The 25,140-nt window shown below is 41.1% G+C and overlaps 1 protein-coding gene across 5 annotated transcripts in view; it reads left to right on the forward strand.

Annotated features, from left to right (window-relative positions):
- Positions 1-25,140, forward strand: part of LOC132826230 (myoferlin-like) — a 229,815-nt gene that overhangs the window by 24,843 nt on the left and 179,832 nt on the right. For all 5 annotated transcript variants that reach the window (XM_060841916.1, XM_060841912.1, XM_060841913.1 and 2 more), the window contains exons 4-5: positions 12,970-13,075; positions 15,576-15,672. In XM_060841916.1, the coding sequence (XP_060697899.1) occupies positions 12,970-13,075; positions 15,576-15,672 (203 nt within the window). The remainder of the gene's footprint in view (positions 1-12,969; positions 13,076-15,575; positions 15,673-25,140) is intronic.

A 25,140-nucleotide genomic window follows, 5' to 3' on the forward strand; every position in this document is an offset into this window, starting at 1 on the left:
TGCAATCCTCTCTGAATATCATTAACTGTGGATCCTATAGCCCAGAATTTGTTGTAATGGGGGATTTTCCACAGAATGAGACCAGAAGTTCTCAAATAGTCTCATGAACCTCGGAGACTGTGGGGTGGGGGGTGCAAACTGTTCAGTCGTTTGTTTCAAGGCACCAAAGGCAGCCATGAAATTGACAGCTGTGAGCTTCCTTTTTTCCGTTGTCTTTTCCACAGTCAATGGGTGCAATTTATGCATCTGCTCTGAGGCCTGATTGCAGCTACAGCATGTGAAAGGTGTTTCTTCATGTTTTTTTTCCAGGGCAAATCCAGCAGTTTTAATTTTTAACACCCTCCTCAGCCCTGTCCAACACTCAACAATGCTCAACAGTTCCCTCACCAACTTGGCAGCAGCTGCTGAATAACCCTCTCTATTCTACGCCCCCCCTCTCCATGCATACTAGGTTTTCACTGGGATCATGTGAAGTTGAGGTATTTAAAATGGGCTGTTGCAGAAAAGCATTTGGAAAGCAGCAATCCACTTTGTCCTGCTGTACCTTTCCAGTGAGAAATTGATGAGAACTTGCTAGAGAAATGGTGGTTCATTGTGACAGGATGGGGAGAGGTGTGGCCAATGGATAAACTAAAATTCCATTGAGATGAGATGCTATAGAATCCAAAATCCAGTGTTAAAAAAGTGAATATTATATTATGCTCATGTTTGCCCAATTTCAAATTGTTTTATCTCTGGTCTGTGTTCTTTTTATATCTGGCTGGTTCATCAGATGGAAACCTGAAGCAGCTCCTGTGTATTCTGACCTTACTCCTTTTCCCCAGCGCCTCGAATGAATATCATGGAAGCTATAAACTTTCAGGTGTCATTTTCTCAGGTAGTTGGCCATCTCGTTGCCATTGATTTCTTTTTATATTTTAATGTGAAATGGGGCATGTTTTATTACAGGCCATATTTGAAACACTTTGGATGAGCAATTTAAATTGCCATGCTATGGGGAAGAAAAATCAGATTTAGTTTAAGGCAACCTACTTGTTTTTGGGGCTCTGTAATTATGGGTGACACGGTGTCTCTGTGGATAGCACTAATGCCTCGTAGCACCAGGGACTTGGGTTCAATTCCAGCCTGGGGCAACTGTGTGGAGTTTGCACATTCTCCCGTGTCACAGTAGGTTTCCTGCAGGTGCTCTGGCTTCCTCCCAAATGTGCAGGTTAGGTGGATTGATGGTGCTAAATTGCTGATAGTGTTCAGGGATAGACAGGTTAGGTGGATTAGCAACAGGAAATGCAGGGTTACAGGGATAGTTTTGGGGGTGAGTCTGGCTGGACTGCTCTCCAGAGAGTCTCTGAAGACTTGATGGGCCAAAAGGTCTGCTTCCACATTATAGGAAGTCCATAAAATTCTATGAATAAACAACTAAATTAAAGAATTTAGTACAACTAAGGATTTATTGTTTAAACATGCTCCCAAATCATTCTACATAGTGGCAATCATCGTGCTGTCAGTTTAATTGATGTGATCTTGCCATTGCATTTAATTTTGTCATGAATCAGCAATTTTCTGTCCTACTTTTCCCACAAAATTCTTTTGTGGAGCAGCAGACGAATCCTGGGAAATTACATGGTGTGATTGATATCAGAAGTTAGTTCTGCCTAACTTGTGCAATAATTAAACAAATTCTGGCCCTTATTTCCATAATCGAGGAAAGAACCACATTCTATAAAGGACTATTAGGTCACATTTTTCCTGTGGTGAGAAATCATGGAATCCCTACAGTGCAGAAAGACGCCATTTGGCCCATCAAGTCTGCACCAACTCTCTGAAGACCATCCCACCTAGACTGATACATTAGCCCTGTATAATGTTGTAAAATGGGCAAGAGTTTGATTTGTATCTGTGCTTTGTGGTATTTTGGTGGCAGGCCAGGCAAAATACCGTTTATCAGAAGCAAATGATGAAGTAGTGCTACTCAAGAATATTCTGCATACTTTCAGTTTTAAAGATATATTGCATCCAAACCTCCAAATTTTTGTCAAATTTCTGCATCCACTATAGTCTCCCCTTTTAATTCAACAGAAAACAGTTTTCCTTTCTTAAATACAAAAAAGCCATAAAGTTTGAAATGACATTAGATGTGCCATTAATGCACAATCTCTAATACCCTCCCTCCCCTCCCTCAACTACCAAATACTTTCAAAACAAAAAGTAAATGTGTTATTTGTAAATGAAGAATGAGTTAGACTAACAGTGAAGAAATTAATTTTAACATTTCCGATTCAAAGTTAGTTTATCTTAAGCTGCTGCATTATTCTCATACTAAAGACCAATCCACTTTCCTGAAAATATCTAGTAAATGTAGATTGCAGGGAGAATCTGGGCAATAGCAATGAAGGAGGTCCAAACAAGGGCCTGGCATAGTTTCACATGAGACCAGTTAATTAGACCCACAGGAAGGTTATGCAGTTATTCTAAACAGGATAGGTGGAACTTAATGTGAATGTTGATTGACTCTCGTCCACGCAATTTTGGTCAGATCCGAGAATCTGAAGTGTTCAGGCTTTCTTTTAAAAAAAACTTTGAATTCATCTTTTACTTAGCCAGTGCTATGCACTGTAACTGTGCACGTTCCTTTTTGTGGAATGCAAGTGGCTTAGTATGAGCAATGACTTCTGATAGCATTTGAAATTGTGAAGTCTAGACTACTGAATTTTTATTTCCTTTTTAAACCACCTTTAAACTATGATCCTCTTTTGTACCTAAACTTAAAGTGAAGTGTTTTGGATATTGCAGCACTGATTGAGAGGTATAGTTGGTAATGTAGCAGGCCAATCAGTGTTGTTTGAGTAGTGCAGAGTTTACAGTACTGTATATGCTTGACATAGCAGGTTCTGCATAGGGAGAGTAACAGCACTATATTGCGATGTATTTGTGGTAGTTCAGGGAGGATATCCCTCCATGCACTCTACTGATTAGTTTTCTCCTGCAATTTTACAATGCTGTCTTCATTTAAATATGCACTCCACCTCCAAGCTGCTGCTCATGTGTGATCTTGCACTCAGCTTACATCACATGCCATATTTAAAACCCCCAATGCTCAGCATTTCAATCACTGCCCGCCTGCCCTGAAGGTGCCACAGGAGTCTGTATGGGTTGGAGAAAATGCAGGCTTGCCACCATCAGTTAACCTTCCAAAGCCCAAAAGGTCAAGTGCCACAATCTTCCCTCTGCTACTTTGCAGTCATACAGCACCAAGACTCTGGGTCAATCAATGTCAATACTACTTGCGGCATCTTTCCTCAATGAGTCCAAACACTACACCCACGCCTGTCCCCTCCTCCCAAAAATGGTCAACCTTCCCCAATCTCTTTTTTTTTAAAAAAAAATCGTGTCTGGAAACCGAAGCAGAAGTTAGTCATTTGGCCCCGATAGCCTGCTGCTACACTTCTTCAGATTTTGCTGATATGATCTTGGCCTTATCTCCGTTTTGCTGCTGCTTCCTGATACCCTTTGGTCTTTAGATTTTTTTTAAAAGGTGCTCACTCTCACTTGAAGGAAAATTAAACTATTGACCAGGATCTCTCCTTTTGTATAGTTACAGCAAACCCTCCTTTTTATAATCGACCCCTCTTCTGGTGAAAGCCAACATTTTACTTGTCTCTAATTATTTGTTGGACCTGGATGCTAACTGTTCTGTGTACAAGGATACCAAGATTCTTCATAGCAGCATTGTTGCTTTTGTCTATTTAAATATTGTGAAGCTAAGCTATTGAGCTCCATGTTCCAAAATTTTGCCTAGCTATCCCTTTGCAGGCACATTCGCCGTGCTCGCTCTCTCGCTCGCTCGCTCTCTCGCTCTGTCTAACTTGGTTTCCCAACAATATTTGGATGACCAGCAAATGTAGTGTCGAGAGGTTGTGGGTACTTAAGGCTGCAACCCAGATTGCTGTGGCAACCTACTAGTTAAAATATATCAGCAAGGAAATCGCCCTTTTTCTTAATTTTGACTTTGCTTGGCCAAGTGCCTCCTTTAAGACGTCTGCCATTACTTATCCACCAAATTAACATTTAAATCTTAGTTTTCTAAAAGTAAATCTGTTTTCAGTTTTGCAATTATCTTTAAGCTTTAACTAGCTTCTGACCCACATTTCTCAACCTCAAACTCTTGAAATTCTTCTTTTTATGATCAGTCTTATGTTGGTCCTTTCCTATGAGATGATTAATTCTGCCTTATTAAACTCCTCATGGTCTATGTTGATCTGTTTATGGATTTGTTCCACAATATTTTTCCAGGTAACTGACCTGAATGCTATCTGTATTCTTATTCTCAAAGTTGCCTTTCTCAGTAAGACTTGCTCTGTATGTGAAGATTAAATTCATCTCCAATTTTTGGCAGCAGTTATCTTACAGGATCCTATTGATTTGATCCCTACTGAGTTTGGCTATTTTCGGGAGTCCTAGGTATTAATCCCACCGAGAACATCTTGTCCTTGCTAATTTTTATCCCTGCCTAAACTGATCCTACATCTTGATCTTCTGAGCAAAGATTATTTCTCTCAACTATTCCAATTTCATTTTCCAATTCTTCATTCCTTTGGAAATGTCAAGTACAGCTGTTATTTAGTTCCTAACCACAGTCACTTTGAAATCGTGTCTTCATTCGATGTGTTAACCAAAATTGTTTCTATAATGTGCCACCACCAATTCATCTAAGCTTTACAAATACACTCAGCATTTGCAGCAAATCCTTTTTAGTTCTGGTGTTTTTTCGGCTGTTTTTTTGCCTACTTAGGGCCACGGGGACGCACTCTTTTGATTGGGTTAGATGTCTGTCTCTTTCTATTGCTTTCAAAGTTACAAATCTCAACACCAGGTTATAGTCCAACATCTTATTTGGAAGTACAAGCTTTCAAAGCATTGCTCCTTCAGATAGTTGTGGAGAGAGAGAGAGAGAGAGAGAGAGAGAGAACTGCAGATGCTGGAGATCTGATTTGAAATTTATCTGTCATTCCATGCACGTTATCTGCTGTATCTGTTGCACCTGATGTGGCATTCTCTACATCGGGGAGACAGGACGCCAACTTGTGGATAGTTTGAGAACATCCCTGGATACCCGCACGAACAACCCCCCTCTGCCCCATGGATGGATGTCTGCCTCTTCCTATGAAAGATAAAAATCCATTTGATTATCTCTTTGAAACTCTAACTGTGCAAAGAGTTATGATAATTCTGGACTTGGCAGCGGATGCATTTGGAGTTCCTCTGCCACTTTAGCTGTGATGGTACTTTGTTTCCCACTTGCAGGAAAGCCTGAATTTCCAACTTCCTAGCTATGATGAAAGCTCAGGAAGAGAATTGCCATCCCATTTATGAAAATGTTCCAAACACAAACAATAGAACCTCGAACAGGAAAGTGGTGGAACAATCAATATTTCCATAAGTGTATCAAAATGTTTTATTGTTCATATTTTCAATGTCTCTTTGCTCCTAGGTGCTCCTGACCTTAGGCAGCTTGAGTTTGCTTACCACAAAAAAAAAGACTAGTTAAAATTTTGATTTCAACCTTCAGGCTGTGATAACCTGTTCAGCAGGACTTAATGCAGCTTGCAAAGAGCTAATCTGCTGTTGCAGAATACAATGTCATTCGTAGTATGCATGTGCGTATGCCTAGCTTGTTGAGGCTAGTCTGTGCAACATAAACCTTGCTTTCTCGAAATTTCATCAGTTAGGAATATGCACTACTCCTTTTTACCTAATTCTCTTTTGTATTAAATTAAGTGGACTACAGTAATTTGGACTGAATTAAAAATTTGGAACACCTTTATAAGTATATAGTTTTTTGTATTTGCCCAACTTTTGGAAATGGGTTACAATCTCTTGGTATGCAGATAGAAATGACCTGCACAATCATCTTGCTTCATTTAGCTATTTGGTGACTTAAAGGGAAGGCTGGATTGAGAGTCTTGGGATCTTGTGCTTTCAGAATCATCTTCAGACGGTAAGAGACAGAAGTGGAAGCAAGGCCATTCGGCACATCGAGTCCACTCTGCCATTTAGTCATGGCTGATGGGTGTTTCAATTCCATTTACCTGCACTCTCCCTGTAGCCCTTAATTCCTTGTGATCAAACTCTGTCTTGAAGACACCCAACGTCCTGGCCTTCATTGCATTCTGTGGCAATGAATTCCACAGGCCCACCACACTCTGGCTGAAGAAATGTCTCCTCCTTTCCGTTCTAAATTGACCCCCTCTCATTTTAAGGCTATGCCCACGGTTCCTAGTCTCCCTGCCTGAAACAACTTCCTAGCATCCATCCTTTCTAAGCCATGTATTATCTTGTAAGTTTCTATTAGATATCCCCACAACCTTCTAAACGCTAATGAATACAGTCCCAGAATCCTCTGCCGATCATCATGTTAGGCATGCCATTCCAGAGATCATCCGTGTGAATCTCTGCTGGACACCGGTCCAGTGCCAGTATGCCCTTCCTGAGGTGTGGAGCCCAAAACAGGACACAGTATTCTAAATGGGGCCTAACTAGAGCTTTATAAAGTCTCAGAAGCACATCACTGCTTTTATATTCCAACTCTGTTGAGATAAATGATAACATTACACTTGCTTTCTTAATCACTGACTCAACCTGCAAGTCAACCTTTAGAGAATCCTGGGCTAGCACTCCCAGATGCCTTTTGTACTTTTGGCTTTATGAATTTTCTCAGTTTTAAAAAAGTCTATTCCTGTATTCTTTCAAAGTACAAGACCTTACACTTGCTACGTTGAATTTCATCAGCCATTTCCTGGACTACTCTCCTAAACTGTCTAAATCTTTCTGCAGCCTCCCTACCACCTCAATACTACCTGCCTGTCTACCTAACTTTGCATCATCAGCGAACTTCACCGGAATCCCCCAGTACCTTCATTCAGATCATTAAAATATAAAGTGAACACCTGTGGGATACCACTTGTCACTAGCTGCCATTCTGAAAAAGAACCATTTATACCTTCTGTCAGACAACCAATCGTCAATCCATGCCAGTAGCTCTCCTCAAACACCATGGGCCCTCACCTTATCAAAGGCCTTTGGAAGTCTAGATAGATAACATCCACTGGGTTTCCCTGGTCTAACCTACTTGTTACCTCTTCAAATAATTCTAACAGGTTTGTTAGGCACGACCTCCTCTTATTAAATCCATACTGACTTGTTCTAATCCGACCCTGCACTTCAAAGAATTTAGAAATTTCATCCTTAACGATGGATTGTAGAATTGGACCTACAGCTGAACTTAAGCTAGTTGGCAAATGATTTTCCATCTTTTGTCTTGATCCTTTCTTGAACAAAAGGGTTATAACAGCCATTTTCCAATTATCTGGGACTTTCCCTGACTCCAGTGATTTTTTTTTTTGAAAGTTTACAACCAATGCCTCTGCTATTTCTTCAGCCACCTCCCTCAGAACTCTAGGATATAGCCCATCAGGGCCAGGAGATTTATCGTTTTTTTTTAGGCCTTTTGGCTTTTCTAGCACTTTTTCTCTGTTATGGCTACCATACTCAACTCTCCTTTTAATTTTTGGGATATTACTCATGTTTTTCACTGTGAAGACTGACACACAGTACTTCAGCTATTTCCTTATCTTGCAGCACTAGCCTTCCAGCATCAATTTCTACTTTTGCCTCTCGTTTGTTTCTTATGTGAAAGTTTCTTTCAATACTATCATTTCTAATATTACTGACTAGCTTATCTTCATATTTGATCTTCCCCTCTCCTTATTGCTTTGTTATCCTGTTTTTGTAGTCTTCCCAGTGCTCCTGGCCACTTTATAGGCTCTTTTCCTAATGATATTTTCCTTTGTCAGCCATGGCTGACAATCATTCTCTGGATAACTTTTCTTTGGGATGAACCTCTGTGCTGTGTCCTCAATTACATACAGAAACTCCCGCCATTGTTGCCCTACTGTCTTCCCCACTAGGTTCTGCTTCAAGTTGATTGAATTGGTAATTCCAGAAACTAGGGCATCGTCACAGATTAGAGCAGATGTGAGGGGAGGCTAAAATGGTTGCTTATCAGTGATCATGTTGTTTTGACACAGGCGCCTGAAGATTTCAATGATAGCAGTTATTTCAGTGGGATGTCTTTTGAATTGGCTTAATATCCAGTCATCTAGTGGATTTAGATCTCCTTCACAAGTTATGCAAATCTAACACTAACATATTGCAACTTGATTCTGCTCTTGTGTTGAGCCACCATTATTTAAAAGCTGCTTTGTTGCTTGTAACTGGGTGTACAATGCATAAACGGGTCTTATGCAAATAATTGGCAATACATCAGGAAAACCCTTGTTGTTGTTGGAATCATTGGGTTCATTTCCTTTTAACATGATGTTTGTTAATGGGATTGGTCATTAGTCAGCAACCTGGGTGTGGTTTTCATGCTTAGATGGTTACAACAGCTTTACTTGGTTTGAGTCAAAGTAATGAGGAAAGGGTAACAAAGATTCTCTTGCTCATGTTGCCTGCATTCCAAGATTCTATCTTCAGGTTACCACGTAATCAGCTTGACAGTCATTCTTTTGTCTCCAAGCGGTTAATGTTCCACATCCTATATCAACAGCTGGTTTTATGTCCCTGACTGTTCCCTTTTTAACAAATCCCTTTTTACACGATGGGTAAAATTGCTTCCAATTCCTATTTCTTGCTACCTTGAATAGACTTGGCAGCTTTCTTGTCTAAGCTGCAACTAATTTTCATCTAAACGGTGCCTTGCTTGATTCACATTTGATTTAAACCATGTCTGTCCCTCAATACCAAGGCAGCCCACTTCTGTTTGCCTTCAGTCTGCTTTGATCTGCCACTGCTGTTCAGTTACCTGGCTGTTTCTGTCGTGGAGGAAAGAAAACTAGGTTTTAATTTTGCTTCCACTTACATCTTTAATAAATTAAGAATAGCATAAATTTTGCGAATAGTATTCCTTCCAAGTCACTTTATACTTTGTTTTTAAGCAAGAGATTAATCAGCTTCTGTTGAATAGAACTGAACTGTAACCACTTGTAAAACCTTCAGGAGTGATGATGGGGCGACCAGACAGGAGCAAGGTTTGGAGCTAGTGCTGGAGGACACCAGGAACCCAGTAATGGTCCTGGACTGGTGAGGGAGGTTTGATGGGAAGCCTAGTGATGACAGCAGAATCTGTTTGGTTGTACGCTGATCCTCTTGCAGACAGACTTTGTGTGAAAGAATAAGAATTACCGTGATGTCCACTCGAACTGTTGCAATGACTGGGCTGTTGGTTGGTTTGCCCTAGTGGATTTATTTGGTGAGCATGATGGATTGTCACTTCGAGACTGATCATGTGACATGATAGCTATCTTTGGAGGGAAATGTTAGACTAAATCTAACATTGCTGCCTGCAGAGTTGAATAGAGTGTCTAACAAAGCTGTTATTAAGCACAGTTTTTGGCCTCTTTCCCTTGAAAAGTAATATCTGCCATCTTCGTTTTCCCCCATACCCCTACATCCAACCCCAACTTAAACTTTACTCACAGGAACTTTACAGGATGGCAGAGGCAGGATGACTTTACAGCTGCCTCAGTCAGTAAGAGTCCATCTTGCTCGCTACTTTGTCTTATTGAACCTGCTTCACCATATTCCTCGAAACACACTCACTTAAAGATGGTGTGGCACAACAAATACCCCCCTCATTGTATTGTTCTGTAATAGGTGGAATGTGCACCTTCCCTCGGGTGTTCCTTTCTATAAAACAAATCCTTTTACTATGGGAGTAGCTGGAACTATGAGGCCAGCTATTGATGCAGAATGGGCAAAAAGACCATCATTTGGGACAACCTCTATTTGTCTGTTAGAACAGTTAGTTTTTGGATCATTAGGCAGGGAGTAATGGCAGTGTTTCCTCCTTTTTTACACTGTCGTGCAATGCTGGTGTGCAAATGCTTGGAGAAATTCATTGGCTGTGCCATCAGGAAATGAAGGCCACTATTTATTCCCAAGTCAGTATTCCTAAAGAGAAAAATAACTTGCACATTTTAATTGAGACCTTGCCATTTGTGAAAGTGTCACTATCCAAGTTTATGGTCTATGTTGACAGCTGCAATTTAGGAGTGATCAAAAATAAATGACATGCCTTGGGAGACTGAGGGGGGGAACAAACGGGAAATACGGATGTAATTTTTTTTCCTAATAGCTTAGTATTGCTGGCATCCAACACTTCAAGTATGTAGATTAGATTAGACTTAGTGTGGAAACAGGCCCTTCGGCCCAACAAGTCCACACCAACCCGCCAAAGCGCAACCCACCCATACCCCTACATTTACCCCTTACCTAACACTACGGGCAATTTAGCATGGCCAATTCACCTGACCCGCACATCTTTGGACTGTGGGAGGAAACCGGAGCACCCGGAGGAAACCCACGCAGACACGGGGAGAATGTGCAAACTCCACTCAGTCAGTCGCCTGAGTCGGGAATTGAACCCGGGTCTACAGGCGCTGTGAGGCAGCAGTGCTAACCACTGTGCCACCGATGTAGAGATACTTTTAATTTGAGTTCTGAAATGGAGTACAAGTGTAAAAATTTGAGCTTTTCTAGAATGAAGTACCTTTTTCAGGTTCTTCATTGGCTTTTTCTAATTCCCTTGTTAATTGTTTGATTAGATCAATAAACAAAAATGCTAATCCCCTCAAGGTAGTGGTGCAAGATTTGATATAATTTTAAAATCAAATGCATGTACCCCAGATTTTTTAAAAGTACACAAATGTAAGATGTGCCTCCAAGAAATCTGGCCATAATGTCATAACCTACGAATCTCATTGACCATTTTCCCTCCCTTTTTGTTTTTCATTTTAAGTTTGTTTTTCTACATCCTACTAGAAGGTAGGCTTGGTAATAGTGAATGGAGCAAATCTCAGTGCTGTTAGATACATTCAATTTCATTGTTTCAGATTGAAATCATAACCTGGATATTGATGCTTTTGTTTGCGCTATAACTCCCTGAACTGCAGCAATTGGCAATCATCAGTCTTGAAGCTGTGTTAATGTTTTCTTCCGTGACACAGGTACTGCATTGTAAGGTATAGAATTAGATTTTGAGTCTACAAAGTATAAACTCCAGGTGTGTGTTTCCTAATTTAAGACTAAAGTTGCTCCAAGTTTCTTACAAAATTTGAGTTTGTCTACAGTAGAACAACATTGTATTGATTTTGTGCCACATTTTTTAAACATACATGACCCAAAGCTTCATAGGAAGATTTTGACATCAAGCTAAATAGTGATATTACATCAGGTGCCCAAAATGTTGGCCAATGTGTTGGGTTTCCAACCAGCTAAAGATGTAGCCACAACTATTGGAATAATTTAAAACTGAATCACAAGGCCAGAATTAGGCCTGAGGGTTTATGAAACTGGTAGAAATGAGAGAACTAGGCAAGAGTGAAGACATGGAAGAACTTAAACAAAATTTTAAGAATTTGAAAACTATTGGAACAAGAATATGATCATTCTCTACCTTTTGTCCTGAGGTCACCCACATCACACATGCTGGGTTTTGAGCAGTTTTATTTTGCCTCTGTGATATCAGGGAATAGTTTGAGCATACTGGTTAGCAAGGGCTATGCCCACGATAATATCGTAATGGTGCTGAAGACCTGCTTCAGAACTAGCTGCATCTCTGTGAAACTGTTCCAATACAGTTAAAATACTTGCCTGTGCAGTTGTCTCGTAGATGCATAACTTGTCCACAAAAACACAATTATTTCCTCTCATTAACTTTTTTTTTCCTGAGCAAAGTAGTGGAAAGGTTTAAGTGCTATCAAGTGGTGCATATTAACTTTGATCAGTTTGGGTTCTACCGGGGTCACAGACTTCTGATGTTGTTATGAGCTTAATCCAAAGAAGGTCAAAGCAACTGAACTTGAGGTGAGCATAACTTGACATCCAGACAACATTTGACTGTATGTGATGTCAAGAAACCTGAACAAAATTGAAGTTATTGAGAATTGGAGAAGAAAACTCCACTCTTAATAATTGCCAGACCTAGAACGAAGGGAAATAAATGGTTCTGATTGTTTCGAAGCTATTCAGTTCAGTTCCAAGATTTGCTGCATCATGACAGACTCCATCTTCAATTGATTCATCAATGATCATTCTTCCATCATGTGGTCATAAGTTCGCTGCAATTACAAATGTCCATTCACCACAACTCTTATAGGAGCAATCTGTGCCTGCTCATAGCAAGACTGGGTCAACCTGCAGGCTTCAGTGGCAATTAACATTCTGCCATTCTCAGAATATCTAACTATCTCTCCCTGATGTCTACTGAAATTCCCTAGTATCGATATCGTAGGGGTCATTATTGACTAGAAGCTGGATCAAATATGCACAGCCAACAAAAGTTTTAGTGGCTGGGAATTCCCTGACAAGTAACACGCACAATCTTGTCCACCAACAAACTACAAGTCAAAGCTATGAAGAAATACTTGCTACTTATATAGTCAGGTGCAGATTTATCAACGCAACTGAGAGAAAAAGGCACTTTATCTGCCACCTTTTAAACACACATTCTCTCTATCACGCTCTTTAAATCTGCATCCTCCTCCTCTAGAAGTTTGAGTACAGCAGGCATGAGGGACGTTGTCTGCAAACTTTCTGTTGAGTCTCTCCACCTAACTTAAAAATGTATTTCCATTTGAGTCTGTATCCTGGTACCCCCTTTCTAATAGCATTGTGGTTCACATTTTTTCCATATGGGCAGCAGCTGTTAAGAAAAGTGGACTTCTTCACCAATACCTCCTGTAGGCAATAAATTGCAGCAGCTCTCATCCACGGTGTAATTTTCTTTGAAAGGAGTGACTTATTCAAAGGCGTTTTGCACAACATGATAGATATAAGTTGTATGCCTCTAACTCTTCTAATTTCTGGAATATACCAAAGTTTAATAGTGTTTATTTCACCATCTTATTTTAGGTTTATTGGTTCTGCAACAATATCCTTGAAAGACCTTGTAAGTGGCCAAAAAACGTTACCTTTCAAAAATATCCCATTGCTCAGTGAAAAGAAGCAGCCAACTGGGGTAAGTAAAACTTGTGTCGCAATCTATTAGTCCTCTGGGCAGGGCGTTTTCCTCATTCTCCCCCACCTTACCCCAGTTCCAACCTTCCAGCTCAGCACCATCCTCGTGACCTGTCCACCTGCCAATCTCCCTTCCTTCCCACCTATCCACTCTACCCTCCCCTCTGACCTATCACCTCCATCCCCACCCCCTTCACCTATTGTACTCTCAGCTACCTTCTACCCAGCCCCACCCCACCCCAACCCCCATTTATCTCTCCACCCTGGAGGCTTCCTGCTTCTATTCCTGATGAAGGGCTTTTGTCTGAAACATTGATTTTCCTGCTCCTCGGATGCTGCCTGAACTGCTGTGCTTTACCAGCACCACTCTGATTTAAACTCTGGTTTCCAGCATCTGCAGTCCTCACTTTTGCCTTCTAAATGGCACTAGTCTGGTATTTGGAATGCAGTCATAGTATACAATGAGTACAGTTGGGGGCCACACAAGCACCCCTGGGGGGCTCCAGTGTTGTGTTGCTGAGGATGAAATATTGTCCCCAATCTTCACTGATTGTGGCCTGTGGGTCAGGAAACGGAGGATCCAGTTGCAGGGGATGGGGCTTAGTCAGAGATCACTAAGTTTAGTAATCAGTCTCTAGGGGATAGTAGTGTTGATGGCTGAACTGTAGTCAATGAGTAGGATTCTTACGTAGACTTTCTTGGTGTCCAAGATGTTCTAGGGAAGATTTGAAGAGCAAGTGATATGGTACCTGATGTGGATCTGTTGGTCCAATAGACAAATTGGAGTGGGTCAAGAGTAGTGGGAGGTGGAGTTGATTAATGCCATGACCAGCCTTTCAAAGCACTTCATGACCACCGAAGTCAGGGTCACTGGGCGGTAGTCATTGAGACATGCTGTATGAGTCTTCTTTGGCACAGGGATGATGTTGGCCCACTTGAGGTAGGCAGTGACCGTGGCCTGCTGTAGGGAGAGGTTGAAGATGTCCAAGAAGACCTCTGCCAGTTGATCTGCGCGTGGCCTGAATGCACGGCCTGGTATTCCGTCTGGTCCCATTGCTTTCCTTGGATTCGCCCAAAGGAAAACTGATCTGGCCTCCTGATGCATTGACTGTTGGGGTATGTTTGTCAGGACGTGTTGGAATTGATGTTACCCCTCCTCAGAAATTCTGCTCAAAGTGAGCATAGAAAGTGTTGAGACGATCTGGGAGGGATGTGTCATCGCTCTCTCGCTCTCTCAGAACCTGTGATGTCATTCAGTCCTTGCCATAGTTGCCTGGTGTCTGTCTCTGGGTCATGAGACTAGAGTGTATGTTAATGTCCTAATTGTGTATTGGTCTATGCTTCCTATCTACAACCTAGGAATCAAAGCTGAATGAACAGCTTATTTGTTTTTTGTTTTTAATTTGTATCAAGACTCACCAATTTGGATTGATAAATGTTAACAACAAAGCAAATTGGCTGAAGATACCATAAGGTGGTTTTGATTTTAGTGTGTAAATTCATACCACACTTAGTTTAGAAACACATTCAGAGTTTACAAAGAACATGAACGCTTGGTGTTTGTGAAAGCCTTTTAAATTCACTATAAACCAGCTCATGGAACCACCCTGATGATAACTGGGTAATTTAATGAGTGCAACAGGAATGCAACCATGTGGCTCATTTTCTGGAAGTGGAAATTTAAAAGCTGCCCACACATGTGACCAACACTTTAATTGTTTAAATTTGTGCTGTACAACCTATTTGTGTAATTGTAGCATACAGTATTTGAATAGAATCCAATCTAAGCTGCACTGTATCAGGATGAAGTGTTGCACTGTAAATGGTAATATACTGCATTTACTACTTTTGCCTGCATCAGAACATCCAGGCCATTATTAGTCTGGTTATTGGAATCTGTCGTGGACATGGTTGACATAATCAGATGAGATTTTGCAGATATTACATCACGATGTATCCACCTGTAAAATTTAAGCTGAGCGAGCAATGCCGACCTAAATTTTCCTCCTTTTGTGTCTTGACTTGTGGCACTGTCTGAAATGACTGTGGAATAGGCACGGAATTTCTCACGTCGTTTGATGAAAGCCTCAGCTTGAAGATGTACCTTCAGTTAACTTTGCATTTTCGGGCAAATGACACACTTTTTTTTGTTTTAAACAGTAGATGTGCTCAATATTGAGTAATGAGAGGTCATCCGTTTTATGCTGCAGTAGACTAGAATGAAGTTCTATTTCTAAATTGTAATCAACAAGAAACGTAAGAAGTCTAGGTGTCCAAATGCATAAATCACTAAATGTACTAATACAAAGTAACTTAAGGTTATTAGAAGGGCGGTGGAAGGGTGGAAGGTAAACTTGTACCAAGTCGAGTTTGACCATATCTAAAGTACTTTGTTCTCATATGGATCTTCCAATTTGGGAAAGATTTTATTTTTAACTTTTTTTTGAACTGTTTTGGTCCAAGAATGTGGTTTTCATTTTGGTGAAAAAATGTCTTTTCAGGGGACAATAAATCTCGTGGCGTCTTATGAACCACCAGCTGGAGCCATGCCACCTGATCCATCTAATCTTGGAAGCTCAGATCAGGATGCTGAAGGGAGTGAGTCCTCATTGATTATTAATACTAACCAGGTTATTAATCACCTTGGTGGCATGGTTTGTTGCTTGATGCTTATGCACCTATCCAATAGTATTCTGGACTCTAGAAATTTTGTTTTCATATATTCCCTACAGGTTGAAAACAGGCTATTAGGTCTAACAAGTCCCCAACGACCCTTTGAGTACCCTACACACACCCATTCTCCTACCCTCTTACTCTTACGTTTCCCCTAACTAATGCACCTAACCTATACATTGCTGAACACTTGGAAGGCCAGTATGCACTGTCCCATCAATGTGCGTTGCATCTAATAACTTTGTATCAAAATCACTTTGAATTTAGCGGGCCAATGCTGTGACAATAGAGAATTTAAAACTTGAGTTAGGTAACAGGTTTCTGTTTAAGTGTGGGACTTAAACTTAAGTATTAAATGCTTCTCTGTTCGCATTCATTTTGTGAAGTCACTTTTTGGTTTTTGTAAGGTGGGCAGGTGTTCCATTCCATTTAATTTTGTCTGAATTACCTTTTCATTAGACGAGTTGTTTGTGCCAATAAGGTAAGTGTTTGTATTGTACGTGGGTGGATTGAGGATTAACTAATTATGCAAAATGTATTGTGTAACTCAAAGACAATGGGTGGAGATGTGAGGCACTGACCATTAAGAGGGAGTCACCAGATATTGGGGAGATAGAGGATAGGCTGAGAGGTCATGTCATGCCCACATTCAATAAAGGAAAACTGAAACTGACCTGGGAGTTGCAGATCTAGAGTCTAAGCTCCATTCTATGCTTTTAAAACTACAGAAAATCCACAGGAAACAATAAGCAGGTCACCTTCAAAATAGTCCCCTCATGGCAGACTTAACCACCTGTGTCTATCTGGGTGAAGGAACATAAATGTTCAGGATGTCAGATTGCTCTTATTGAAGGCTTGAGTTGAACTCAAACTCTGATTCAGGGTAAATTTTGGGACTAGATTATTCATCTACTGTTTTATTTAGAAAATCTCGCAATTGTTATAGGTTAGGTGTGGGGAAGGTAAAGGGAGGAGGATGAATGAATGAATCCCAGGACATGTTGAATCCACTGTAGTTTTGTAAGTTTTTGAGCTCAGTTCAATGTGTGATTGTTTGTTTGACCCCATCAGCTAGGAGCATTAGGATCAGAGGAGCCAGTTTAACTTGGGGGGAATTGGAGAAAAGCAGTATTTTTGGAGTAGAAATTAAATGATCAACAAGTGCATGTTAATGGAGTTGAAGAAGAAAGTGCTTCTTGGTGCTGAAATTGTGAAGAATTAAGTTGAAAAAAGATGCAGGAATTTTGATACACTCCTCAAGTCTATCAAACTCTGAGCCACAATCGACAAAATTAATTGGACGTGGAACTGTAACAATCAAAATAGTTGAACCCACATCATAAAAGATTGTGATTGAACTGGTCAGATGAAGTATCAAGTTGGATTCTGATCTCTGAGATACAGTGAGCATGTACCACAGAGAAAAAGGAAGAGAGGTCCAAGTGCACATAGGACTCCTCAAATGAATCTGGGAAGATGGCTATGGGAAACCAGGAAATGGTGGAGAGTTGATCATATTTTACATCTATCTTTACAGTGGACAATACTTTGAACGTCCCAATAATTGAAAAGAATATGGGGCAGGAAATAAGTAACGTTAGAGAAGTTATCAGACAAACTGGGGCTAAAGACAGAAGTCCCCTGGCCTTGAAGTCTTGCATCTGAGAATCCTACGGGAAGTAGCTACAGAGAAAGTCAACGCATTGGTTGTAATTTTCCAAAAGTCCTTGGATTCTGGCGAAGTGCTAGGGGTTTGGAAAATGGTCATCTGATATCCCTATTCAAATGGGAGGAAGCCAAAAAGCAGACCAGTGTAGGCCAACTAGCCTAACATCTTTTGGGGAAAATGTTAGAATCAAATATGGAACCAAGAGTGGAATGTTTGGAAAATCATAATCTAACCAAGTAATGCCAGCATGGCTCTATCAAAGTGACTAATTGTCTGACTAATATTAGTAATCTTTTATTTTTGAGGAAGTCTCAACCGGAGTGACTAGAAGGAAACAGTGGCTGTTGGATTTGGCCTTCCAGATAGTAGTATTAAACTAGGTACCTCACACAAAGCTAAATCTAAAGATCTGAGGTAGTGTGTTGGTGTGGATAGAGCATTGGCTAATGAGCAGGAGGCAGCACCTGGGGAGTTTTTCAACATCTTTGATTTCTGTACTGTAGTGAACTAATTCTGGAAAGATGTGTTTAGCATGTGAGTAACACTATTCTGAAAATTAGTTAACAAAACAACACATCAACAGGCAGACTCACTAACTTCACGTATGGTTTTATTTGTCCGAAGCATGTGCCTTCCAAGATGCTTATAGTCTGTCTAAGCAGTATAAACTGAAGAATTAAGATTTTAGTCTATTGACTTGCAATGAATTGTGAAATTACAAGTTTAGTTAAATAGGAATAGTAATCTGACCTCCATTTCTACACACTATATAAACAGTGATGCAGATTTGTATCCTGGTTTTCACGGAGCTCTCTATCATGTGTCTCTTAAGCAAATGGTGATGCAGAAGTAAAAATTTTAATGATTGACTGATGAAGTGATGTGTATTTGCTGTTTAATTTAGCTTGTCAGTTTGATAGGTGTTGAACAGTCAGCTATCAGCTTGGACTCCAATATAAACATTCATATTTTTTTTAAAATTAGTTCAGCTGTTCCTCACTCCCAGGAACAGTGGGTCAATAGCCTGTGCTTGTTAATATAAACCACATTCACGCCCAGTGTTCTTGCACAATTTGTTGACAATTTTAGCCTTAAGCACTTAGTGGGAAGCCTGTTGCACCATTTTTCTGTTCTCCATTTGCCAGGATGAATAGAATACCAAGTGTGTTCTTTATATTGCCCCCTTGGGCAGTCAGTGGGAAGAGTAGGAAGAAGCCAGAGTGTGTACGACAAATAACACCAAGTTAATTCCCTGAAAGGGGAAGAATGAGGCACTGAGAGAATCTTGGTCATCCTCAGTCCAACTTTTGTACACAGTCACCTCTTGATTCCAGCCATCACTGTAGGAGCCAACCATTTTCTTTCAAAGAGGGAACTGGTTGGCTTGTTCAATTGTATTGATAGGGTGATTCTTTTATTCCCCCCCCCCCCCAAACTGTTGCAGAAGTAAAGCACAAGCAGTTAGCGTTTGCATTCAATTGCAACTGAATTTTCTGAAGAGGAAAGGCAACTGGAGTAAAACTGGCTGCAAGGTTCATTCCCAGTTTGGATGCATGGGGCAGGAGAAATCTCTAGGCTTGACCTGAATTAGAAAATATTCTTGGACTGTGGGGGGATGCAAGCTGGATTGGGAGTCTGAACAGGCAACAAGGACCATCCCAAGTGCCTACAAAATTGAGGCAGACTATATGCAAAGCCTACTTTGGAGTTTTGGCAGTATAGTCAAAATTAATGAAAAATGAAGATTAAAACACCAGCATTTTCTTGCTCGATTCCACACACGTTTGCACACTCGCCCACATCCCATCCAAAGCACCATGTGGAAATGTATCTAACCCCATGAAATTTCCTTCCTCTTGATGCAACCGGTTTTCCTTCATAATTCCTTTGCCAACTCATTCCATCTGCTACTGATGCCCTCACCCCAACCACCACTACCACTGTGCCAACTCATCTAGCATCCACAATAGGCAAACCTCGGGTATGTTGGCAGCATCTAAATGCTTTGAATTGATGTCAAATCCAAATCAATATATTTGAAATTTCTTTCAACTAATCCCTTTTGTAAACTCCCTTCCACTCAACAAGTGCTTGGAGGTGCCCAACAGAATGCTTGTCATTGGTACCACAGAGTTTGGAAGTCAGTCATGTAGCACAAATCCTATAAATCCTTGTAAACAGACCCTGAGGACTTTGTTTCAATTTTGATTTTTTTTTCAGAGCTCCCGGATGTTGGCAGTATTTTCTTGACATTTCTCCATAGTGGGGTACCTTGGATAGCCAAAAGGGAAGCACTGAACAGACCACTTCTCAGTTGCTCTAGTCTCTCCACTGCAGGGACAAGTTTCTGTTTAAAAGAATTGCAATAGCTTCGTTCCCTCTACCAAATGACCTGCAGGATTTTTCAGCTATTATCTGCCACCACAAAATCACCCATGTTTCCCATTTTTAATAAACTTTGCCTTTGCTGGGCATTGCATTTAATGTGTTCCGGGACTTCTCCAAGTTGGATTTCAGTGGAGGCAGCTGGTTGTTTAAATGATCCCTTGCCTCCAGGAATTTCACATGCTTGACTTAATAACCATCATTTACACGAGGGAGAGATTGGCCAATATCAGATTTGGGTCAGGATTGCCCACTTCTTCCAGAATTTAACTATGGTGAAGACTCAGTCCTTCAAAGAAAATCTAAATCATTGAATCTTACAGTTCAACAGGACATTAGTGAACATTGAGTAGAATTTTTAGGAAGTGAGATGGAGACCTGAACTAAACGCTGTACAACCTCATTTGGACACCATTATACTAAATAAACCTATTGGTATTCAATTTATTTCTGGTTTTCATAGTCGCACCTAATAGTGCTGTTTTTATTTATTGGGTCACAGTACGCATATGATAGCGTGTTAGTTGATTACCTTGTGATTCCCCTGTCAGGAGCACAGTTCTTGTGGATTGAAGGAAGCAACTTATGTGCCTTGTGGAATGATGCTGCTACTTCTGGAAGGCAAAATTATCAACACTCCCTATGGATGTGTCTGTTATGAAAACACTTGAGCTCTCCTGACGTACAAATTATTGTTTTGCTTTTTCTCACTCCTCCTTGAATAAGATTTCACCAAATCCAAGAATTTTGGGACATTGATTTTGCTAAAACTGTCCTTTTTTCTGAGCAATTTTAATCTTTTGTAAACAGGATGACAAGGCTGATGACACAACTATTTAGTGGCTTTCACTACCAAATGAACAGCTCTATATAGTTCAGGGTTGACTTACCATTCATGTTTGAATCAACTGATCTGCATCTTAGTATGTTTTGAAGTGTAATGGTGTTTCAGTGAAGCAGCTGCTTTAGTGATTTGATGAAATATGGCTGGAAGTTAAATTTACTGCTGGAAAATTCTATATCTAGCTTTAGTTTCATTCCTACATATGGTCTCCATACTCCTCTGCAGCATCGAGTTCCACAGATCTGCCACCCTTTGGCTGAAGAAATTCGTCCTCCTCCGTTCAAAAAGAGGTTATCCCTTCACTCTGAGGCTGTGTCCTTGGGTCCTAATGTTTCCGAGCAGAAACATCTTCTCCACGTCTACTCTATCCAGGCTTCTCAGTATTCTAAGTTTCAGTGAGAACCATCCTGCCCCCCCACCCCCCCCCCCCCCCCCCCCCACAAAATCCTTCTAAGCTTCGTGTACAAAGCCAGAGTCCTTAACTGGTGCTGCTATGACAAGCTTAGTCCCCAGGTTCAGCCTCAGCTATACATCTGTGCTCTCGTGTTCATCTTGAGATGAATGCTAGCGTTACATTTGCTGTCCTAAGTGCCAACTGAACCTGCATGTTAGCCTTGGATCCTGAACTAGGATTCCCAGGTCACTGTGCTTCAGATTTCCGAAGCCTTTCCCCATTTAGAAAATAGTCCACACCCCTCTTCTTTCTATCAAAGAGCATAACCTCTCACTTTCCCACATTGTATTCCATCTGCCACTACTTGGCCACTCTCCTAGCCTGACCAAGTCCTTCAGCTCTCCACATCCTCAACACTACTTGTCCCTGCATCTGTTGTTGCCATCTGCAAACATGCAATTTTATCCTATGTACCTTCATCCAGATCATTAATGCATAACATGAAGAGTTGTGGCCCCAACACCGACCCCTGCAGAACTCCAGTAGTCACTGGCAGCTGTCCTGAAAAGGCCCACCTTCTGCCAGTCAGCCAAATCTCAACCCATGCCAATACCTTGCCCCTAACACCATGGGCTTTTATTTTGCAGCCTACTGCGTGACACCTTGTCAAAGGCCTTTGGGAAATCCAAGTAGATACTGTCCACCGACTCTCCTTTTGTCTAATTTGCACATTGCTTCCTCTCGGAATTCTAACATTTGTCAGTTATGACCTCCCCTTCAAAATGCTGTGCCGACTAAACCTTATTTTACATTTCCATATGCTCCACAACCTATCCTTAACAATGGACTCAAAATTTTACCAACAACCAAGGTCAGGTTAACTGGCCTACAGTTTTCCTGTCTTCTGCCTCCAGTCCTCTGGGACACTCCCTGCCTCCAGCAATTCCTGAAAGATAATCACTGATGCCTCTACAATCTTCTCAGCTATCTCCTTCAGAACTCTGGGATATAGTCTGTCTGGTCTGGGTGATTTAGTCACTTTAAGACCTTTCACCTTCTCTAGCACCTTCTCCTTGGTGACGGCCACTCCACTCACTCTGGCCCCCTGACTCTTTTGAAGTTCCAGTATACTGTCGGTGTTTTCCACTGTGTAAACTGAAGTGAAGTATCTGCCCAGTTCCTCTGCCACTTTTGTTTTTCACTTATTACTTCTCCAGCCTCGTTTTCTAGTGATCCAAAGTTGCTTTTTCCTCTATCAACTTCTTATTTTTAAAAAATCTCTCAACTTTATTTATTAATAACTAGCTTACTGTCATATTTCATGTTCTGACCCCTTATTGCAGTTTTACTTGCTCTTAAAAACCAGCAAAGGACCTCTCAATCACCTGGTTTCCCATTAATCTTCTCTACACTATCTTTTTGATTTAATGCTGTCCCTGACTTATCCCATGGTTACCTCACCTTCCCTTGAATATCTGTTATCGACCTTGGGTTGAACTTCTGCGGTGCCTCCCAGAAACTCCTGTCATTGCTGCTCCACCTGCTAGCCATCTCTCCCAATCAATTCTGGCCATCTCCTTTCTCATGCCTTTTATAGTTGCCTTTACCCAATTGTAATAAAGTTGCATCTGATTCCAGCTTCTCTCTGTCAAACTGCAGGGTGAATTCTATCACGTTATGGTCACTGCCCTGTCAGATTTCCTTCACCTAAAACTCCCTAATTAAGTCTGCCGTGTTGTGCAGAACCAAATCATCTGTTCCCTAGTGGGATGTATGGAAGATGCTTTTAAAAAAAAACCATCTCATAGACATTTCCATAAATTCAATTTTTTGATCTACTACCAACTGTATTTTCCCTAGTCCTCCTGCATATTGAAGTCTCCATGATTATTTTGAGGCACTACTGTATGCCTCTTCTATCTCCTGCTTTATTCTCCGCCCATCCTGACTACTGCTAGGAGGTCCATACATAACTGCCATTAGGGACACTCTCTTCCTTTTTATAGTTGGTCAACTCTACACCCGCATTCTACTGACTCTCTATCACTTGCTGTCGATTTAATTTCTTACAAACTAGGCAATCCTGCCCCCTCTGTCCATCTGCCTGTCTTTTTATTTGGGTGCATATTCTTGGATATCTAGTTCCCAGCCCCGATTCCCTTCCAGCCAACATTGAAACTGATCGTACAGCTATTCAATCTGTGCTACAAGCCTGCTGACCTGATTTCATATACTGCGTACATTTTAAATACAACATCCTCAATCCTGCATTGACTGTCCCCCTTCTCATAGTTGACCCCCATGTGTCTGACGTTAGATTCCTGCACCTTTTCATACTGTCCTGTTACCTTTGCTGGAAACTTTAATAACCTCTCTTCCTGACTGCTCACACCTCACTGAAACGTTTTCCATAACTTTCCATGCAACTGAACCTCCATCTTTCCACTATCTAGTTTAAAGCTCTAACCACAGCCCCTAGGTATGTGATTCACCAGGATTCTGGTCCCAGTGTATTTCAGGTGGAGACCCTCCATTTGAGGGAATGGCTCCCTCCAACACCTTTTCACCCCCACACCCCCAGTACAGATGCCAATGCCTCTGGAATTTGAACCTGCTTCTCCCACATTGCTTGAGTGTCTAAATGAGCACCATCTTTGGTTTAGAAGCTAAAATGATAGTTGGTAGTGCTAATTTAAAAAGTAGTAGCTTTGTAAATTCCAAGCTACATTGTTCAGAAAATTTGGACTCCACTTTGAAATGTGTCCTTTTTGATTAAACTGAAACCACAGCTTGCTCATACTGTTTCTTTTCCTTTTTGGGCTGGCTGTGTTGTCATAACCATCATTGACACCAGTTTCTCTATCCTTCTCGATGCTGCACAGTGTGAAGTTGACCCATTCTGGGTGTGCAGATGAATCCGAATGATCAGAGGTTAGACTGCAGGGATGTATAACAGGGAGGGCAGGAAGGTGGTGAAGAACCTGTTTTTTTTTATATCCATTCCATGGAGGGATCAGCTGTAGAGGTTCAACACTGATTAATGCTCCAGGAGATTTGTCAAGTTTTCTTGACTGGTCCCAATAGGCTTGAATTGACAACAATGTAACCAACGGCTACTACTGGAGCCAGTCTCTTTTTTTTTTCAACTTCACACTTAGGGTGTTAGTGGTGCATTGTAAGGGCAAGTCCTTTTATAGAGTGGCTTAAGAGGTGTATAAAATCATGAAGGGCATGGATAGGGTGAAGAGCCAAAGTCTTACTCCCCTTTTCCAACTCCCCACGACCCCCTTCAGTCCAAAACTAGAGGGCCAAGGCTTAAGTGAGGGGAATGATTTAAGGACCTGAGGCAACGTTTTCATGCAGAGGGTGGTGCACGTATGGAACAAACTGCCAGATGAGGTGATGGAGGCTGGTACAATTACAACATGTAAAAGGCATCTCTGAATGGTTACGTGAATAGGAAGAGTTTAGAGGGATATGGGCCAAATGCTGGCAAATGCGACCTGATCAGGTTAGGCTGTCCGGCCAGCATGAATGAATTGGACCGAAGGGTCTGTTTCCATGCTGAGTAGTTCTGTGACTCTGTCAACCAGCTGTGCCGTGCTTTCAAAACATCTGCTCTCATACCAGCATGTTTCTTGGGATGTATTTGCTCCATAAAGGCTTGTGAACAAAGACTTCAGACTTTTTTCATCCTCCCACCAGTTTCTTGTTACTCCTGAATTAGTCATCCAAAAGTAAACTGGTCCAACAATGAAAGTGCACTGCATTGATTAGGCCATTGTTAGCATGGAGCTGGATTGGCTACTGATTTGTAATCTATACCCCTGGAAATGTCATGTGTTTTGGACACAAGGCAAATATCACCAGCAGCATTTAGCTATTAAACCTAGTGTGTCAACATTAAAGTCCCCTCCTGATGCTGAGTGAAGATTTGCTGAATCCCTGAACTAGTGAGCTTCAGAATCAACTCTATGATCTACACCCATATCCTCTACAGGCAGACTGATAAAAGTTTGGGCAAAAATGGCCTGAGGAAAACCAAGAAAAGGGATAGAGTAAATTAGAGAATTAATTTTCCATCTTCACAGTAGTTAGAGC

Source organism: Hemiscyllium ocellatum, chromosome 22 (genome assembly GCF_020745735.1).
Source record: "Hemiscyllium ocellatum isolate sHemOce1 chromosome 22, sHemOce1.pat.X.cur, whole genome shotgun sequence".
Lineage (NCBI taxonomy): Eukaryota > Metazoa > Chordata > Chondrichthyes > Orectolobiformes > Hemiscylliidae > Hemiscyllium > Hemiscyllium ocellatum.